At 40.3% G+C, this 19,125-nt stretch overlaps 1 protein-coding gene across 3 annotated transcripts in view; it reads right to left on the bottom strand.

Moving 5' to 3' along the window:
- The window catches only part of Atg18a (Autophagy-related 18a), a 57,680-nt gene extending 40,078 nt beyond the window's left edge, over positions 1 to 17,602 (bottom strand). For 2 of the 3 annotated variants that reach the window (XM_076212931.1, XM_076212932.1), the window contains exons 1-7: positions 17,320 to 17,602; positions 6,864 to 6,946; positions 5,585 to 5,751; positions 2,857 to 3,051; positions 2,415 to 2,486; positions 1,466 to 1,665; positions 391 to 564 (exon numbers count right to left, since the gene is read on the bottom strand). In XM_076212931.1, the coding sequence (XP_076069046.1) occupies positions 391 to 564; positions 1,466 to 1,665; positions 2,415 to 2,486; positions 2,857 to 3,051; positions 5,585 to 5,751; positions 6,864 to 6,946; positions 17,320 to 17,483 (1,055 nt within the window). In that variant the 5' untranslated portion in view covers positions 17,484 to 17,602. The remainder of the gene's footprint in view (positions 1 to 390; positions 565 to 1,465; positions 1,666 to 2,414; positions 2,487 to 2,856; positions 3,052 to 5,584; positions 5,752 to 6,863; positions 6,947 to 17,319) is intronic. The other variant, XM_076212933.1, reaches the window with a different exon arrangement.
- Between the last annotated feature and the right edge of the window lie 1,523 nt (positions 17,603 to 19,125).

Genomic DNA, 19,125 nt, shown 5'->3' with positions numbered 1-19,125 from the left:
TCACGGCAGGGTTCGCTGTTCTTTACAAGAAGATGATCGGGATCATTATTCTTTACACGAGAATAATTGGGTCCACTGCTCTAAGACATTAAGTCAAATTTACCAGACATCTCAATATCAGCCCAATTTTCAAAGCTTCTGTTCACCAGTTAACTTTCATGAAACTAACAGCTGGTTAGGTTATTTCAATTGTTCATTTATCAATAAGCTAATTTTCATGGGTTTTCTATTCTTTACACTAAGACATTTGGGTTAATCATTGGGAATAACTGGGTTAGCCGTTCTTGATATGGAAATGTTGGTTCGCTAGTCTTGACAAGATCTATTTTGTTTGGGAGTAGATACAGTCCTAGGATGGTAGACAGATGTTCTGACATAAGCATTACTTACACAGTGATTGCACAAACATTTCTGATGCCTTGGAATGGAAGGGTCACTGTTGCAAATGCTCGACCCTGACTGAGCATGTCCGTGACTGGAGTTGGCAAGTAGCTTGCCGAGGCTGTCACAGCTTTACTCATCCACCCCATCAATCCCTGTTGTTCGTCAACCACCACTCTTTGTCTGTAAAGAGTTGAAAAAGAAATAACATTGTACATGTATACATAACAAGGGCCCTTTCCCCCTTACAAGGGAAGTGGCCAAAGGCAAAAGGCATAATTCCACTCCCATTCACCATCCCTCCCTACCTACCTCCCTCTTTTTTTGGCTCCTCCTGGATGATGGGTCATAGTTTATAAAATAGTTAATTACTTCATAAAAGGACAGGAAAACAGTCTATTAACAGGGCCTAATCAATCAATCCAATACTCCAAGCCTCTTGCTCCCAGGCAACCAGCAATAACCACTGGATTGGCTAAAGCTGGTGGCACACTAGGCATTTCTCACTAGCATGCTACTTTATTTGAATAGAAACAACTTTGGTTACAATCTTTTGTCTTCGAATTTCCAAACCTCAAATTACTCTTGCACCAGAGTGGTAAGCTGAAATTAAACCTAGATGAATGTTACACATTATTGAGATGTTCTAATAAAGTCTACAATATTGTAACTGAAGTCTTTTCTACTCAAAGTAGCAAAAGCAAGCATCATGCAAGCCTGGTGTGCCGCCACCTTAACAAGTCATGCACAGGAGAGATAGTGTTGTTTTCTGGGTATGACCAGAGTAGAGCAATGTATGATGAGGTATTCAGTCTCTTCTGTATGGTTGATTTCATCTATGGCAGTTTGCTTCTGTTGCCAAGCCTGTTCTGTGTTATTATTTTAAAGCAGGATAATGGCCTGAACTTGTTTAGACTAATATGGTTCTTGCTTGAAATGGGAGGGATTTCTCTGTAGGGCTGCTGATGTTTGGGGTGGTTTGGTGGACCCGAGTGTCTACAAGTTTTTGTATGGTTGTGTTGCATACTGCATGTGGTACATTGTTGTAGACATTTGAGTAGTACACTAACAGTGTGGTACTCACGGTTCTTTGACTTCTTCCAATTTGAAGACATGAACAGTTTCTGTGTTTGACGAGGCAAGGAGGAAGAGGGAGTCAGGTGAAAAGGAAAGCGAGAAAATTGTGGCACATCTCTTCATCCCTCGCCTGAGCTCATGCAAACGAGAACCATCGTCGACACTGAAGACTCGAATGACAGTACCTTTTTCTGATGCTGTTGCAATCTAAAATTAGAGTTCTTGTTACTAACTAGTGTATGTGGATATTAAAAGCATGAATAATTAATCATTTCATTGTTACCTAGAACTACTCTTATAAGCTGGCAATGGTCCTTATAACTACACCTTGGAGGAGGAAAGGGAGGAGAATGAGGACAAGGAAAACAAAGATGAGGAGGGGCAGATGTCAAAATACAAGAAAACTGATAAATAAAAGAATAGTACTCAGCAACCCCTTATATCATGAACCAACTGGCATTAGCTTCAACATAATCTATAAGATGGAAAGGTTTTAGCTTAAAAATTCCACAACCTTCAATCTAATGGTTCACTTCTAGCAACATGACAGCCAGAGTAAACTAATGGAATAAACTTGGTAACCATGTAGTAAGCACTGAAACTATTTGTTTTAAGAGAAGATGAAAATTTTATGGATGGGGATGACAGTATAGGCCTTATGGTCTCCATTCTTATGCTCTTATGAAAAAATAGCCACTGCCAACAAGTCAGGAAAAGCACCATGAAAGGACAAAGTAACGTCACAATGTTTCGCTCATTTGATAAAGCTCAAACAAGTGAAACACTGTACCAATTGATTTTGTCCTCATACAACGCTTCTCCCAACTTGGCCACAGTAAAACCATACAAGCCTTGGCAAAAGTTAAAAAAACTGGAAGGGAAAAAAAACAAAAAAACAAAAAAAAAACAAATGCAAGATATGACCAAAACGCAAGGGGAAAAAAATAATAAATTACCTTTGTTCCTGATGCATTAAATGCTATGGCTGCCAACGGATTATCATGGGCAGGAATCATTGTTTTGGCTTGCTGTGCAAAGAAAATTTAAACAAAATAACTTTCCTTCTCTTAAAAAAATGTAAATAAATATTTCATTAGTTTTGTCATGGTGAGAACATGAAAACAGAGGTAGCAACTGACTTTCTATACACTAAAGCAGAGATGGGGAAACTTTTCCAGACTTAGGGCCACTTGGATATCTAGATAATTAGTGGGACGTACAAAATTATTCAATTCAAAAGACTTTTTTTTTTTTTTTCCCCAAACATTTAAATTTCTTTTTAGGCCCGGTCAATTTATCATCTAATCGCAACCATTCCCCACTCACACTTATGTCTTGTTCTTTCCTTTCCCTGCCCAATAAACATTCCCCTCTTACCAAAAATCTGTAACAACTTACCAAATTAAGAGCATCAAAGATTTGAACTTGTCCCATTGTATTGGACCCTGGGTAGGCCAAGTAGCAATTGTCATTACTTATGGACAATGCACACAAGCCAGTGGGATTGGGCGGTGTGTCTCGTATTGTATGAAGAACCTTCATATCTCTAATGTTGTGGATGTATAACGACTCCTCTAGGCATACCACTAAACGCTGAAATAATCCCACATCTTTGTTTAGTGGTTTCCAATTATAAACAAAAACCAGTGTTAAATAATAGATCCTGCTGAGTAAGAGCAGTTGTTGAAATCATTGAAGAGAATCAGTGTATGCTACATGCCACTTTAAAATGTCAAGAAACATAAGATATACTTTATTAAAAATCATATACATTGGTCAGATTGATGTAACCGGCACAACTTTTGACATACCAGTATTGGAGCCTTGAATTAAACTAACATTTTACATCAGTGACCTTTACTTTTGACCTAGATCAAAGAAAATTTATAAGCATCTTCGGAATCATCTTTACATGGTACCATAACATGGTTATCATCAAAGCAAGTTACATGTATACATATACCAATGGCTTTCTCTCCCTACAAGGGAGGTAGCCAAAGAAAAGCAAAATCCACTCCCAGCTATTTCATCCCAACATACTCCACTTCCATTCACCACCCCTCGCTCCTTCCCTCTCTTCTTGGCTCCTCCTGGCTGATGGGTCATCCCTGCATCTTGCCCATTGCCCTGGGTCAGAAGCAATGCAGTAAGACAGCACATCCAGAGCAAGGCAGCTTCATTTAATTGGTGACCCCCCCCCCCCTCTGTCCCCTCATGCAGAAAAAGAGAAGACAGGGAGAAATCTCTTTGGGCTGTATCAAACTAACATTCATACATCCTCCCTAACCCCCCACCCTCTCCCTTCCATGCATCACAGCCTCTTAACTTGCTCTGATCTTCTTGAAAGATCAAAGCAAGTTAAGAGGCCAAAATTTGCATGACAACATTAAAAAGACAAATGTCTAATGGAACAAAGTAACAGTTGCCTAAAGTACTTCTGACATCTTATCTTCCTAGAATTACAACACTGTAGCCCCTTGTCTAATCTCCATCATGAACTGAAAGAATACACCATCCCACAAAAAAGAAATAAATAAAAGCATACAGCTCAACACATACTTACTGCTACTTAATTTAACCTTTTCCATACTATGACGCCTACGTAGGCGTCATGAGGCACGAGTGGGTATATGAGGATGCCAACATTGGTGTCTTGATTATATTTATTTTGTAGTTGTAGCTGAGTGACCCCTGAATTCTGTGAAATGGCTTGATCACAATGTGTGTTTAATATTGTTGTGTATTGATGCTGCTGCAATGTATGGAAGGGAGTGGGTGGGGGAGGGAGTATGCAAGAATGAAATTTTGATGCAGGCTGAAGGGATTTCTCCCGTCTTCTCTTTTCCTGCATGAGGGGACAGAGAAGGGGATTCACCAATTAAACGAAGCGCTGCCTTGCTACATTGCTTCTGACCCAGGGCAGTGGGCAAGATACAGGGACAACCTGCCATCCAGGAGGAGCCAAGATAAGAGGAGGGAGGGTGGTGGATGGGAATGGAGTACATGGGAATGGAACGGGTGAGAGTAGATTCTATGCCTTTGTGTTTTGGCTACTTCCCTTGTAAGGGGGAAAAAGCAGTTGGTATATGCATGTATGTATTTACTCAGTGTGAAAGGAAACAAGTAAATCAGCAGTGACTTTATATTTTAAAATATGAATAGTGTGATGAATCAAATTGTTGTAGATCAGGCATCCAATGCTGCACGTGAGAATTTTACTCATATTGAAAAGGTTAACTAAAATTATATTGGACAACTATTGAAGTACAACAGTACCAACAGCACTGTAAGGGGGCAGAAACATGGAACATAGAGGAAGAGAGTTTAAATGTGTTTGAAATTAAATGTCAGAGGTATGGTAGGGGTTATTAGGCTGGATAGAGCGAGAAATAAAGAGGCGCGAGGGAGAGCAGGGGTGGAAAAGGAGTTGGGAGATAGGGTTGATGAAAGAATATTGGGATGGTTTGGATACATAGAAAGTGAGTTAGGAAAGATTAGTAAAAGAAGTATGGTAGGCAGAGGTGGATGGAGTGAACATGTAGGGGCAACCAAAGATGAGATGGATAGATGGGGTAAAGGGGGCTTTTGGGAAAAAGTGGGGATGTCTGTTGAGTAAGGAATGGAGAAGACAGAAGATGGGGGTGAGTAGAGAATGTATGGATGATGCTGTGATGCATGGATGGGAGTGGGTGGGGGATGGGAGGAGGGTTAGGAAGTACATGTGAATGGTATTTTGACAAGCCTTAGGGCTTTCTTGTCTTCTCTTTTTCTGCACAAGGGGACAGAGGGGTCTCTGATCAAATGAAGCAGCCTTGCTGTGGATGTGCTGCATCTTCTGACCCAGGGCAGCAGGTGAGATGAAGGGATGACCCATCGTCCAGGAGGAGCCAAGAAGAGAGGGAAGGAGGAAGGGGTGGGAAATGGGAGTGGAGTGTGTGGGGATGAAATGGGTGGGAGTGTATTTATGCCTTTGATTTTGGATACCTCCCTTGTAAAGGGGGGGGGAAGCTGTTGGTATATGTACATACAGAAGTACAACACTGTAGTCCCTTATGTGTCTCCATCATGAACTTAAAGAATATGTCATCCAACAATAAAAGCATACAGCACAATACAATATACTTACAGCTCTATTTAATTTAACTGCTAAAATTGTATTTGGATAACTATAGTTGCAAATCTCTGAGTTCTTCTTAAAGTGGCACACTTTAAGTTTGCGTGGTGATGAGAGGCTGACAACAGCCACCAGGCTGCTGGAGAAGAGTCGTTCCACAATGCACGTGTCTTCGTTTGCTGCAAAAATTTCATCATTAACAAGCATGACCAGCTGCTATATTTACCTAATTGTGAATAGGAGTGGGTACGTGTCTTGACTTGACTACCTCCTATACAAGGGGGGGGGAAAGCCTTCTGTATATATTCATCTAGTTGTAGTATACAGGGAGGGAGCAGTGCTCTTTTGGTCATCTCCAACTATTTTTTATCATACCTAACTTCAAGCTCATGTACAGTTCCAACCTAATCTATGTCCTTGATATCAAATTATCATATTTAAATTTGAACTCTAGTATGGTTTGAGTTTGAGCCACACCACACAAGCTATTCCGCATCTATATGTAAAACTCCATTTCTTCACATCTTTTAGATATGTGGTCTTTCTTAATTTGCTTCCATGAACTCTTGAAGTCCTTCCACTTTTAATTTAGAGCTATCTTCTCTCAATGCAATCTATCCACATTAATGACCTGAATACTGTAACATTTCTCTTCAATCTTTCAATGTTGGTTGAGCAAGCCGTGGGCTCCCAGTCCATGAAACTGGTTAACTTGTTAGGAAGGCTTATTATCATGACAAATTTAATGAAAAATGTAAGCTTCTTTGATAACACTGGAATACACTATGGGACTATAAGTCACATTATGGAAGAAAAAATAAATAAAACATGTGTAGAAACCTCAACAGCACTGCCATGACAGTTTTTTTTTCATCTCACGACTTTATATTGGTTTGAGACTATATAAATTATTCACAATGAATAATTTGTTGTTTATATAAAATTTGGAAGGCCATCTTCAAAACATGACAACATTGGTTCAAAACTGTATTATATGGGTTGAAGATAATTGCTATTTCAACATACTTCAAAAACTATATATATAAAAATTTACATTTAGAGAAGAGGTTCCATGTCTACAAAACAAGAATATTAGTTCAAGTTTGTACAGATCAAATTCCTATACATTACTGCCACACCATCTATATACCAAAAGATGTCTTTCCCTTTATACAAGGGGTAACCAGTCAAGTCGTTAAAATTATGATCCTACAATACATATTACTGATCCAACTGATTTGGTAAATATCTAGAGGAAAATTATTTATAACTAAATTATCATCACACTTACCATTGTCGCATATTTGTTCTATCTTATCAAGTGAATTGAGTGAAAAAAGTTTATATCCAACTTTTGTTCCAACTCCTATAGATCTGTAAGGAGAAAAAAAAAAAATGTTTAGACCTTATTTCTTGTTACTTGTGTAAACAATAGAATTAGTAGAGCAAAATCCTACTTGACACCATTAACCCTTTGGCAGTGGTTTGATTTTGAAACTGTAATAACTCCCATATTCAAATTAAACAGACTGCAGGGTATCAAAATAAACACCACATGAGGATGGAGCCTTTATTAGTACGATGTTTCTATCGTTGCAGCTTTTTCAAGTACATGTACTCGTATGGCATTTATTTTGGCTTTCCAATTTCATTCAGGTCACAAGGTGTCCAGATTTAGGGTGTGTTTGGATTCATGAAGTCAAATCACCTCCCCTTGTGCAAAATTTTCATTTGTGAAGGAATACTAGTGGTACACAATACACATACATCACGTAATAATGAACGATGGTACGGATATAGGAGGGGTTTCTGTACACACTAACTCAACCTTATTTTCAAGGATAAAAAGCAATAGAAGTATCAAGTGATAATCTAATTCACTATCTATATACCAAGGGCTTCTTTCTCCTTACCAGGGAGGTAGCCAAGTCAAAGGCACATACCTACTCCCACCCATTCCACTCCCAGCCACCATTCTACTCCCTCTCATCTTAGCTTCTCATGGATGACTGGTCATCCCGCCCACTGCCGAGTCAGAAGCAATGCAGTAAGACAGCACATACACAGCAATGCTGCTTCACATACACAGCAACCACCTATCCATCCCCTCATGATGTGTCAAAATACCATTCACTCGTAACCACTCCCTTCCCTGCATCACAGTATCATCTATACATAGCCATTCTACACTCAACCCTATCTCCTGCCTACTTACTGGCTTGCTCAACAGACATTCCCCTCTTGCTCAATGCCACTTTCACCGCATCCATCCATGTCATCCTTAGCCATCCCCTCAAATTCACTCCATACACACCATTTGCTAATCTTTCTCCACTCATTCTTTCCACATGTCCAAACCATCCCAATACTCTTATCAGCATTAGCTATTCTCATTTTCCACCCCAGCTCTTCTACTTGCCTCCTCATTTCTCGCTATCCAACCATGTAACCCCTACCATACTTCTCAGACATTTTATCTCGAAACCCATTCAAAATTCTCCTATCTGCCTCTCTTAAAGCACAAGTCTGTCACATACAGTGCTATTGGCACAATCATTCCTTCATATAACCTCCTCCTTGCATCCATTCCCAAATGCCTATTTCTTAATACTCTTTAATCCCAAGGCATTTACTTACTTTTCTCAATCTTCAATTTTCCCCCACCACTCCTCCCTTTCCTGCCACACGCGACCCCAAATACCTAAAGCTACCCACTTCCTCCAGCCTCCCTCCTTTAAGGTTTACTTCTAACTCTCTACCATCCTCTCCTCAACTTTCCCCTACCACCAACCTTCCCAAACTTCATCACTAGCTCCCTCAACCCCCCCCTCTAACCCTGCCACAAGCACAGTATTGAGCAAACAACTGGCTCACCTTCAATCCTCTGCCCATTCCACTCATATTTACCTCCCGCACCATCCCATCCACGTACACACTGAACAGCCATGGCGACATGATACATGCTCGACACATTCCCACCTTTACCTCAAACCATTCACTCTTTCTAATTGTAACATGCTGTATGTCACAACTATAAAAATAACAGGATGGACCAATAGCACCCTTACTGGACATGTAAATACAGAAACCAAAATGCCCCTAAGAGAACATCATAAGAAAAGGACCCTAAACTCCACACATCTTGAAAGCACCACCAACAGAGTGCAACAAAAAACTACTCCAGCAGCACACTACTCGAACATCTATAATAACTTAACCACCCATCCTGCATAAAACACAGATGTATACAACTTTACAAGCCCCTGAAGAAAGATTCATTACTCTAGCAACCACCCCCAGACATAAGCTCCAGAGAAAACCCTCCAACACCTGACAAGAACCACATTAGCATGCCTATGCTCCATCCAACATAAAGACAGTATCAATACAGAATAGGCCAGGCCACAAATTTAAACTGATCCAGGTGCAACCGTGGGAATATTTTTTCTATACGACTTATGGTCCTGTCCAGGGGCTGTTCCTAATGTCCTAGAGGCCACAAGTCTTCTGAAAGACACGCCATGGGCAACAGATTTAGCGAATGATCTACCACTATATAGATGCCACAGCTCTTTCTCCTCCACCTCAATATACCAGCTGTGTGCCATTGAATAGGCTTTCTTTAGGGCATTTTCTCGTACATATAAGTTTAGTTTCACAGTGATGGAGACTTGTGCATCTAGTGACATAGTATATGCAGCCCTTGGTAATGATATTACCAACACCTCACTTCCTTTACTTAAATAGGAACTACATCTAAGGCAGCTTGCACACCAATGCAACCAATTGCATTGCAAGACAGGTTTCTTTAGAACCCTTCACACCAAAGTGAATGTAGTCTCAGTTACCTCGATGTCAGGAATTCTAAAGAAAGTTGTGCTGGTATGCGAGCTGCTTCAGTCTCCAGTGATCTGCCACAATAAAGGTCAATCATCCTTAGATGGAAAGAATGTTCCATGCAGAAAAGAGAAGGTTCACCCCCAATAAAACCTTTAATAGCGACAAAAAAATTCAATTCAACAACATATTGTGAGTGTATATAATGTGATGTTCACATCTAGGCCATGCAGTACACTTATGAAGTTTGCACATGAAGATATTAAAGCACTAATTGAAATTGTGATCTATATCTTTATAATTAATTTTGTCTGATTATATTGCTTTGCAAGCTTACCCCCCCCCCACCATGAGCCATCCGAGTTATAATCCCTTCTCTTCCCACCTGTAATTTTGAGGCGTGCTAGGGTCTTTGGACTGGGAAGTAGATGTGACAACAGCACCACTAGGGTAAGGTTGGTCAGATTAAACAGTTTAGGTTAGGTTACAATGGTTAGACAGCCCCCCTTAAATAGGACCTTGCAGTGTGGAATTTAACTAACCATGCCCTTGGTTCAACTTACTCGTGGTACAGTTCAACCTGCCGTCACCTTGAGCTCCACTGCAAGTAACAATGCTCTAACCCACTCAACCAGCGAGCACTTATTTTTTTTGTGATGAGCAGAAATCTGTAGCTAATGTATTCCATTGTTTCTCCCTCACAAAAAATGTACAAATCAAATAAATTCTCGCAGAATAACTTTACTGAGAGCAGAATGCCTAGTCTCAACACTCCGTCCCACTTTAACCCTCTAACCTCCTTTTACAAGCAGCATGGGAAACTGTGACAAGAGGCAAAAAAGAAAATGTATACTGAAAGAAGTGGTACAGAACAGATTTAAGAGGTGAGGAGCAAAGACAAGAGTGGAACGAGTGGGAGTGGTTGTGTGCCTTTGACTTCGCTACCAGCTTTATAAGAGGAAGAAGCCCTTGGTATATATATACATAGAAAGAAATTGGAATTGCAAATGACCCCTCCCTCCCACCAACATTCTAGGTAGAAAGCAGATGACCCTGAATGCATCATCATTGTTATTGTCCTTATCCCATTTGACTAATATTAGATCATTCCACATTCCTCGTCTTTCCAGTGTAAGTAATGGCACCCGAGCCTGTCTCCATATGGAGATTCTCTAAGGCTTTATATCATTTTGGTTATTCTCCTCTATAGCTACTGATTTTAGTGAATTAATATCCATCCTTTAGGATGGAGATCAAGACTAACACAGTCAAGGATGGGTCCAACTATCACTAAAGAGAAATTAATGATTACATCACCACTTTTGTTTGAAACCATCCTAGTAATAAATCTTACTGCCATGCTAGTTTTATCCCTTGTAACAATGCACCATTTCCTAGATTCAATTAAGGCTCAGACTCACCAACACTTCCAAGTCCTTTTAGCATTCTGTTTTCTTTAATATGGCTTTGTCCAAGATATACCTTGTTGCTGGGTTGTGCAATCCTATATTTAACACTGCACAATAGTGGAGAGGAAAATGAAAAATCAAGTAAAATATAGGGGTGAGGACAAAGCATAACTAATTTTGCCTATCTATAGTATATACCAAGATTTTTTCCCCTTGCCAGGGAGGTAGCCTAGTCAAAATTCTTATAACCACTCCTACCAATTGCATTCCCACCCATTCCACTTCCATTCACCACCCCTTGCATACCTCTAATCATACATGTGAGAGTGTAAGAAACATCTTCTAGTACCCAAACCTCTTCATATGTAATTCAAAAAGCCTCCTCACTCACCTTCCTACCTACTGACACTAATGACCCCCAAGTAGCCACTTCAGTACAAGTCAAATTTGTGCAAATCATTAGCTGCTGTATGAATGATGCATCACACTACTCTCATTATAAGACAAAGTCACTGGGAGTTGGGAGATAGGGTGGATGAAAGAGTATTAGGATGGTTTGGACACATGGAAAGAATGAGTGAAGAAAGACTAGTAAAAGAGGTATGGAAGGCAAATGTGGAGGGAGTGAACATGAGGGGACGTCCTCGGAGGAGATGGATGGATGGGGTGAAGGGGGCTTTGGGGAAGAGGGGAATTTCTGTTGAGGAAGGACTGAAGAGGACAGAAGACGGGTAAATGGAGAATGGTTGTATATGGATGATGATGTAATGCATGAGGTGGAATGGGTGGGGGGATGAGGGGTGAGGTAGTATGTGTGAGCAAAATTTGACGCAGCCTGAAGGGATTTCTCCCCGTCTTCTCCTTTTATGCATGGGGGGATGGAGAGGGGGGGACGACGATTTAATGAAGCGGCCTTGCTGGGGATGTGCTGTGACTTGTGACACTATTTCTGACCCAGGGCAGTGGACAAGGTGCAGGGATGACCCATCATCCAGGAGGTGCTAAGATAAGAGGGAGGGTGGAGCGGAGTGGAGTGTATTTAGGGATGGAATGGGTGGAGGGGAGTGGAGTGTATTTAGGGATGGAATGAGTGGGAATGATTTTATACCTTTTTCTTTTTGGCTACCTCCCTTGAAAGGGGGAAAAGGCCTTGGTATATGTATGTAATAATAAACAGAAAATGTGATCAAACTAGTTCACAGAATCAGGGGTAACTCATGTACAACTACAAAAAAAATTATATAATCAAGATGCCTGTGTGTACCTACTCGCACCTCATGACACCTATTAGGCGTCACCAAACCAAAGTGGTTAAGGGTAAATTTTTAGAACTGCACGCCTACACAATATAGCAATAGAAAATTAATTAATTTTGTAAATTATAATACATCAATGTAATATGTAATTTCCTTGGCAGAAATTTATAACAAAAAAGTTGCTAAAACAGATTTATTAAAAAAATTTGCGGTGATTGAATGATACCCCACATTTGTTTTGATAGATAGAGGTCAAAGAAATGAAAGGATGATAAATTCATCTATTCTAACCTAACCTACATACATACATACATATACCAAGGCTTTTTCCCCCTTACAAGGGGGGTAGCCAAAAAGAAAAAGGCATAAAATCATTCCCACCCATTCCATCCCTGAATACACTCCACACCCCTCCACCCTCCCTCTTATCTTAGCACCTCCTGAATGACGGGTCATCCCTGCACCTTGTCCACTGCCCTGGGTCAGAAGCAGTGTCGCAAGACACAGCACATCCACAGCAAGGCCGCTTCATTAAATCGGCGACACCCCCTCTCCATCCCCCCATTGCATAAAATGAGAGCACGGGGAGAAATCCCTTTGGGCTGCGTCAAATTTTGCTCACACATACTACCTCACCCCCCATCCACCCACCCATTCCACCTCATGCAATCACATCATCCATATACAACCATTCTCCATTCACCCCTGTCTTCTGTCCTCTCCCGTCCTTCCTCAACAGACATTCCCATCTTCCTCAAAGCCCGCTTCACCCCATTCATCCACCTCATCCTAGGACGTCCCCTCATGTTCACTCCCTCCACATCTGCCTTCCACACCTCTTTTACTAGTCTTTCTTCACTCATTCTTTCCATGTGTCCAAACCATCCTAATATTCTTTCATCAACCCTATCTCCCAGCTCCTTTTCCACCCCTGTTCTCCTCCTCACTTCTCACTCTATCTAGCCTAGTAACCCCCATCATACTTCTCAGACACCTCATCTCAAACACATTCAAACTCCTTCTCTCTTCTTCTCTTATGTTCCATGTTTCTGCCCCATACAGTGCTGTTGGCACAATCACTCCTTCATACAGTCTCCTCTTAGCATCCATTCCCAAATGTCTATTCCTCATTACACTCTTTAATCCACCAAGGCATTTACTCGCTTCTCTCAATCTACATTCTACCTCCACTTTCACTCCACCTTTCCCTGCCACATTTGCACCCAAGTATCTAAAACTATCTACTTCCTCCAGTCGCTCTCCCTTAATGCTCACTTCCAGTCTACTGCCACTTTCACCCCTTGTACATCTCATCACCTTACTTTTACCCACATTTATCTTTAGCTTTCTTCTATCACATACTCTCCCAAACTCTGCCACCAACTTCCTCAATCCCTCCTCCGATCCTGCCACAAGCGCAGTGTCGTCCGCAAACAACAGCTGGCTCACCTCCCACTTTTCTCCATTTTCTTTAACCATCTCCAATCCCTTGCATTTAGCTCTCGCACCACCCCATCCATGTACAAGTTGAACAGCCAGGGCGATATAACGCATCCTTGACGAAGTCCCACCTTTACCTCGAACCACTCACTCTCTCCATTTCCAATCCTGACACAAGCTCTACTATTCTCATAAAAACTCTTGACAGCTCCCAGAAGCTTTCCTCCTATCCCGTATATCTGCATAACCTCCCACAGTGCCTTTCTGTCTACCCTATCATAAGCCTTTTCCAGATCCATAAAAGCCCAAAAAACATCCTTCCCCTTTCCTATAGCTTTCTCACATATCTGTCTTACCACAAAGATCTGATCTACACAACCTCTACCTGTCCTAAATCCACACTGTTCCTCACCAATTACTCCTTCTGTTCCTCTCAATCAAGATCCTCCCATAAGCCTTCCCAACTACACTCAACAAGCTAATCCCTCTAAAACTACTACATTCACACTTGTCCCCTTTTCCCTTGTAAAGAGGAACTATACAGGCACTCCTCCAGTCCTCCGGCACTCTACCCTCTCTCCAGCAAACATTAAATAACCTCACCAACCAGTCCACCATCACTGTACCTCCCTTTTTCAGACATTCCGCATGGCATCCATCCAGACCAGGTGCCTTACCTGCTTTCATCATCTTAACAACTGCCTTCACCTCATCCTTCCTTATTTCTCCTCCATTCTCCTCATTCATCACTCTCATTTACTTCGCACTTCCCACTGCAGCAATCTTTTCTTCCCTATCCTCCTTCACATTTAGCAACTCCCTAAAATATTCTGCCCATCTTCCCCTTACTGCCTTCTCTTCCATTATCATCTCTCCATCTGCACCTTTTACCTTTTCTTCTCTACTTGATTCGCCTCCTCTTCCTCTCTTAATTTCTTTCCAGAACATCTTTTTATTACTTTCAAAATTTTCTGTCAAACTCTTACCCCATTTCACATCTGCTCTCCTCTTTGCAACCTTTACCTTTTGCTTTACTTCTCTTTTCTTTTCTTTGTACCTCTCATATGACTCCCTCGTCCCATTTTGTAACCAATCTGTGAAAGCTCGCTTCTTCTCTTCTACAACCTTCTTTGTTTCCTCATCCCACCATTCACTACCCTTTCTTCTATTTCCCCCTGTCCTTCTTGTTCCACACACCATCCTTGCACACTTTATGACTCCCTCCTTGAACCATCCCCATTCCTCCTCCACACCCAGCTCTACTCTACCCTTTACTCCCTCCCACTCCTCCTTCAGCTTCTTTCCGTACTCCTTCTCCTTCAAAGAGTTCACTCTAGGAACCTCCCTACTTTTGTCCCTTTCCTCTTCCTCCATCTATCCTCCACTTTCAACTTACCTTCCACCAAAAAATGATCTGATATTCCCCCACCCTCTCCCCTTAGCACATGTACATCCTTAACTCTTCCTTTCATAATCCTATTTACCACTACATAATCCATTAGCGCTCTATCTACCACCCTTCCCTCCACCACCCTCTCCCATGTGTATTTATGCTTGACTTTCTTCCGAAACACTGTAACCTATATTCAATAATTAAGTACCTCAAATTCTAAAGATCATCCAGGTCCTCGTCTTCAGATGCTGAGGACATGATTATTATTGTACCTCGGGCAATTAATAGACAACGACGGAACCCCATGTTCTCTCAAAAAGTCCAAGGAAGCCCTATTGTCTTTGTAACAGTGCTTATTAATATCACCTGGAGTTGGAGAACACCCAGTCCATAATGTGAAAGCCATCATCTAACTGACAGTGACTGGACTGGAGAGAGAACATGGTGCCTGGACTGTATCTTTGTGGCTTCATTTGTTAGATATGCTTGTAGCAAGGTTTCTTATGTCCGCCAAGAAAATTGCATATTACGTTCATAGATTATAATTAACAAAATATTTTATTTTCTAATGCTATATCGCATAGGTGTGCACAACTAAAATAATACAGTGGTTAAGTACTGCTAATAATGATAACTACAATAGTAGTATCCAATGTAGTAGATATGACTCTGTAATCGTATATAGCATATGCAGCAAGTAGGGATGAGAAAGGGTATTAATATATCCCATATTGCACATTACCTCTGTGCCAGAAAAAACATTCAACAATCAGCAATTCAAGTAGCCAGACAGGGATAGTCAAATTCAAGAAGACAACTCACGTATGAAAAAGTAATTATCCATATAACCACTCATGTATGTTATGATCCCAAAACACGCAGAGGAATCCATGAAAAATAAAGGCACCCCTGGAATATGGTGGGTCTGACTTTCAAGTTGATACTGAAAATGTGGACATAGAGGTCTAATGCACCTGTGTCCAGTATGCAGTATATACACAAGTACAAGTAATATAATTTGCTCCCATACCTTTCATGCTAAAAAAATAAATTGCCAACAACTTAGTCATCAATAATTCAAGTTACCTTGTCTAATTATAAAATAATTTGTTGCTAATTAATTTCACAGTTTAATACAGGGAGAGGGCCAGCAAATCCTGTAGACAGGTAGGATCAACATTAAAAGCAAGGCATCTATCAGGGTGGATCCTACGTACCTTCCAGACAAGAAGTCCAAGGTGTATGCTAACCCTGTGGAAATCATTAGTTCTACCACACCTAGAATACTGCTGCCAACTTTGGTCTCCCCAGAAAATATCAGAAATTATTGAGATTGAAGGGCCCCAAAGGACTTTCACTAGCAAAATACATGGGCTCCAGGAACTGAATTACTGGGAGAGGCTGAAGGAGTTGCAGCTGTTGCAGGGAATGCTATATTATCATTTACACCTGGAAGGTGTTAGAAAAGAGGGTGCCCAACACCTGTATTCAAGAAACAGTCCACCTAAGAAGAGGGAGGTTGTGCTATGTGAGGACTACTCCTGGATCAACACTGAGCATCAAGTCCAGAATACACAACAGCTTCTCGTTCAGTGGGCCAAGATTGTTTAACTGCATCCCGTCCACACTGAGAAACATAACAGGGGTGTCTACAGACACCTTCAAAAAACATCTGGATATATGGTTGGCCAAAATACCAGACCAGCCACCAACACCAGGATACACCAGCCCCAACGCCAACTGACTAATCGATTGGACCATTGATGTGAGGGAGTTGCCTGGTCACAGTGGGACCCCAGTCTAGCTGCGTCGATCACTGACAGAAGTCATCAAAGTGTACCAAAGTGAGTGTAACTGTGTATGCTCAATAGTATAATACCTTTTACTTTTTTAGTGCTTCTCAAGTTTCTAGGCAAGTTAAGATATTTCTTTTTTGCACTAATCTATTTTTTCTATTAAATGTTTAAATAAAGTTATATTAGGTTAGGAGCTATTGGATAACATTAGTTTCATGTTAAATATCCATGCTTGCACAATTCTAGTATTTATTTTCACAACTATATTCCTACTTTAAATGAAAAGAAGATATTTGATAATTAGAATTATCTAGCATATTTGTGCCCTCTACATATCTATACATATTCGCATAAACTTTTACTGTTACTAATTACTTCTTCAATGGATAGACTTTTGCACACAATATCAGTAAAGTCCTTAGGAAAGAAATCTTAAGTGAAGTCCACATCTGTCATCTTTCAAAAAAACAAATAAGATAAATCCTTTCATATTCTTCGTTATGGTAACAAATACCAATCAAACTTCTCCAATTTAAAATTTAGAACGTTGTAGTAATACCGCGTTGCAAAAACATTATAATACTGTCACACGAATATGAACTACAACAATACTCACGAAAAGTCTTGGTTGAAATTGACGGAGAATACCCCTCCACCTGAGGAGGGGTCTACACCTTGCGCAGCTAGATTCATGAGTCCTGCTATACCCGCACGTACGCCTGATGTTACCACACCCACTCCGGAGGTTACCACGCCAACGCTGGATGCTAAACTTTGCATAAACGTCTCAGAATAAGGTGCTACTCTCCCATTTCGCCGTCCCTCTTTGTAAGCTACCAACTGTTGTGTTCACTAGTGTTTTGGTGAATTTCGAAACATACTTTGACGAATGAATTTATTTTACCCTTTCGCTTTGGACTATTATTTCTATATAATGAATTAGAATAATATATTTATACACTCTTTATATATTTAAACATGAAATATAAAAAAATTCTGTCTTAATTTCAGTAATTTGTAAGAAATTTTCTCGCGTATCGAACGTCATACTCAACTCGGGGTGAAACTAAACCCCGTTTTATAGAAATAGGTTGTTATAATTTGTTTCAAAATAATAACTTTACAAGCAAATAAAATTAAAAGATAGTATGTTATTCATTATATTTCAACATGCAATTTGCATGATTTTTGAGCTGCAGTACAGTATAAAGTTATTATATAAGCGAGGTTTGTACAGACCGCTGAGTCAAGTTGATCGAACTATGGAAAGTGACATTATTATCATCAGTTGCGATCGGTTGTGAAATTGGATCTATAAGTTAAACAAAATGGCTGATAGACAATAGGGTATGAATGCATGTTTTGATAAACTATCATAGGGTCAATAAAAGTTAACCGAATTCTTCTATAACATGTAATGACCTGTAATATACACACACATGCCCATTTGCACACAAATGCATTTAATTTCCATTCATATGGTCTAAGGGACACATTGTTATCCTTATGTAACAATTCACATGCAAGAATAAATATTTGTATCAACTCTCACATGGAAAAACTAAGATTTTTTAAACTGTATTTCAAAAGACGTCATGGTTTATAAATGGCTCCCGTACATTAATCAGAATGCTAATAAGAACACAGGTACGTGTGTTCACTTATGCAAAGTAGACCACTTGGAAAAATAAACTTCTTTATTTTATTATATTTTTTCCTCGTTGTTCAATGTGGAACAGAAGTCTCCAATATGCATCTGGTCACCAGAATCTGCAGATTTCAATGTCTCTTACCTCTTCTTCACCTGGGTGGGAATAGTAATCATTTTAATGACCTGAGTTTATGTGTTCATGTGTGGAGTGACCTCACCGAGTGTGGTTTGTGATCTAATGTCCGTAACTGAGGTGAACCAGTTTGTTACGGTTGGGTTCTTGTCCGTTTTTTTTTTTTTTTGTTTTTTTGGGTGGGGGAGTAATAATTGATTCTGCTGTGCATTTAAAAGTGGCTTCTGCTATTTGTAGTCTGCGGTGATTATTTGCTCTGTAAATGATGGAAGTATTGTCTCAAATCTGGTGAATCTAATGGAAGTATTTTGAAGTTATGCACGATTCCCTGTCTGACGTGTATGTTTATACACTGCATTGCTTTCACTTTGTTCTCTGGGGTTAGCTGCGTTGTTCCTCATAATGAGCGACGCGGTTTTATTTGATCTGTAAAAGCAGATAAAGTTTATTTTAAAATTGTGGGTTCGGGTAACTCCGTCATTAACTATTAGGCGATAAGCCTTTTCCTCCTCTTTGCTGTGTTCATTGTAAAACATCTTATAATAGATGCTGATAACATCGACATTGTCGTTTTGTTTTGATGAATCTTCAAGGAATCTCTCAGTTGAACGGGGAGTACCATAATTGCATTCTTGGCT

The sequence above is a fragment of the Oratosquilla oratoria genome, chromosome 30, assembly GCF_046742065.1.
Source record: "Oratosquilla oratoria isolate Oo_2021 chromosome 30, ASM4674206v1, whole genome shotgun sequence".
Classification (NCBI taxonomy): Eukaryota; Metazoa; Arthropoda; class Malacostraca; order Stomatopoda; family Squillidae; genus Oratosquilla; species Oratosquilla oratoria.
Note: the sequence above shows the minus strand (reverse complement) of the source record. Positions and strands in the feature narration are given on the sequence as shown.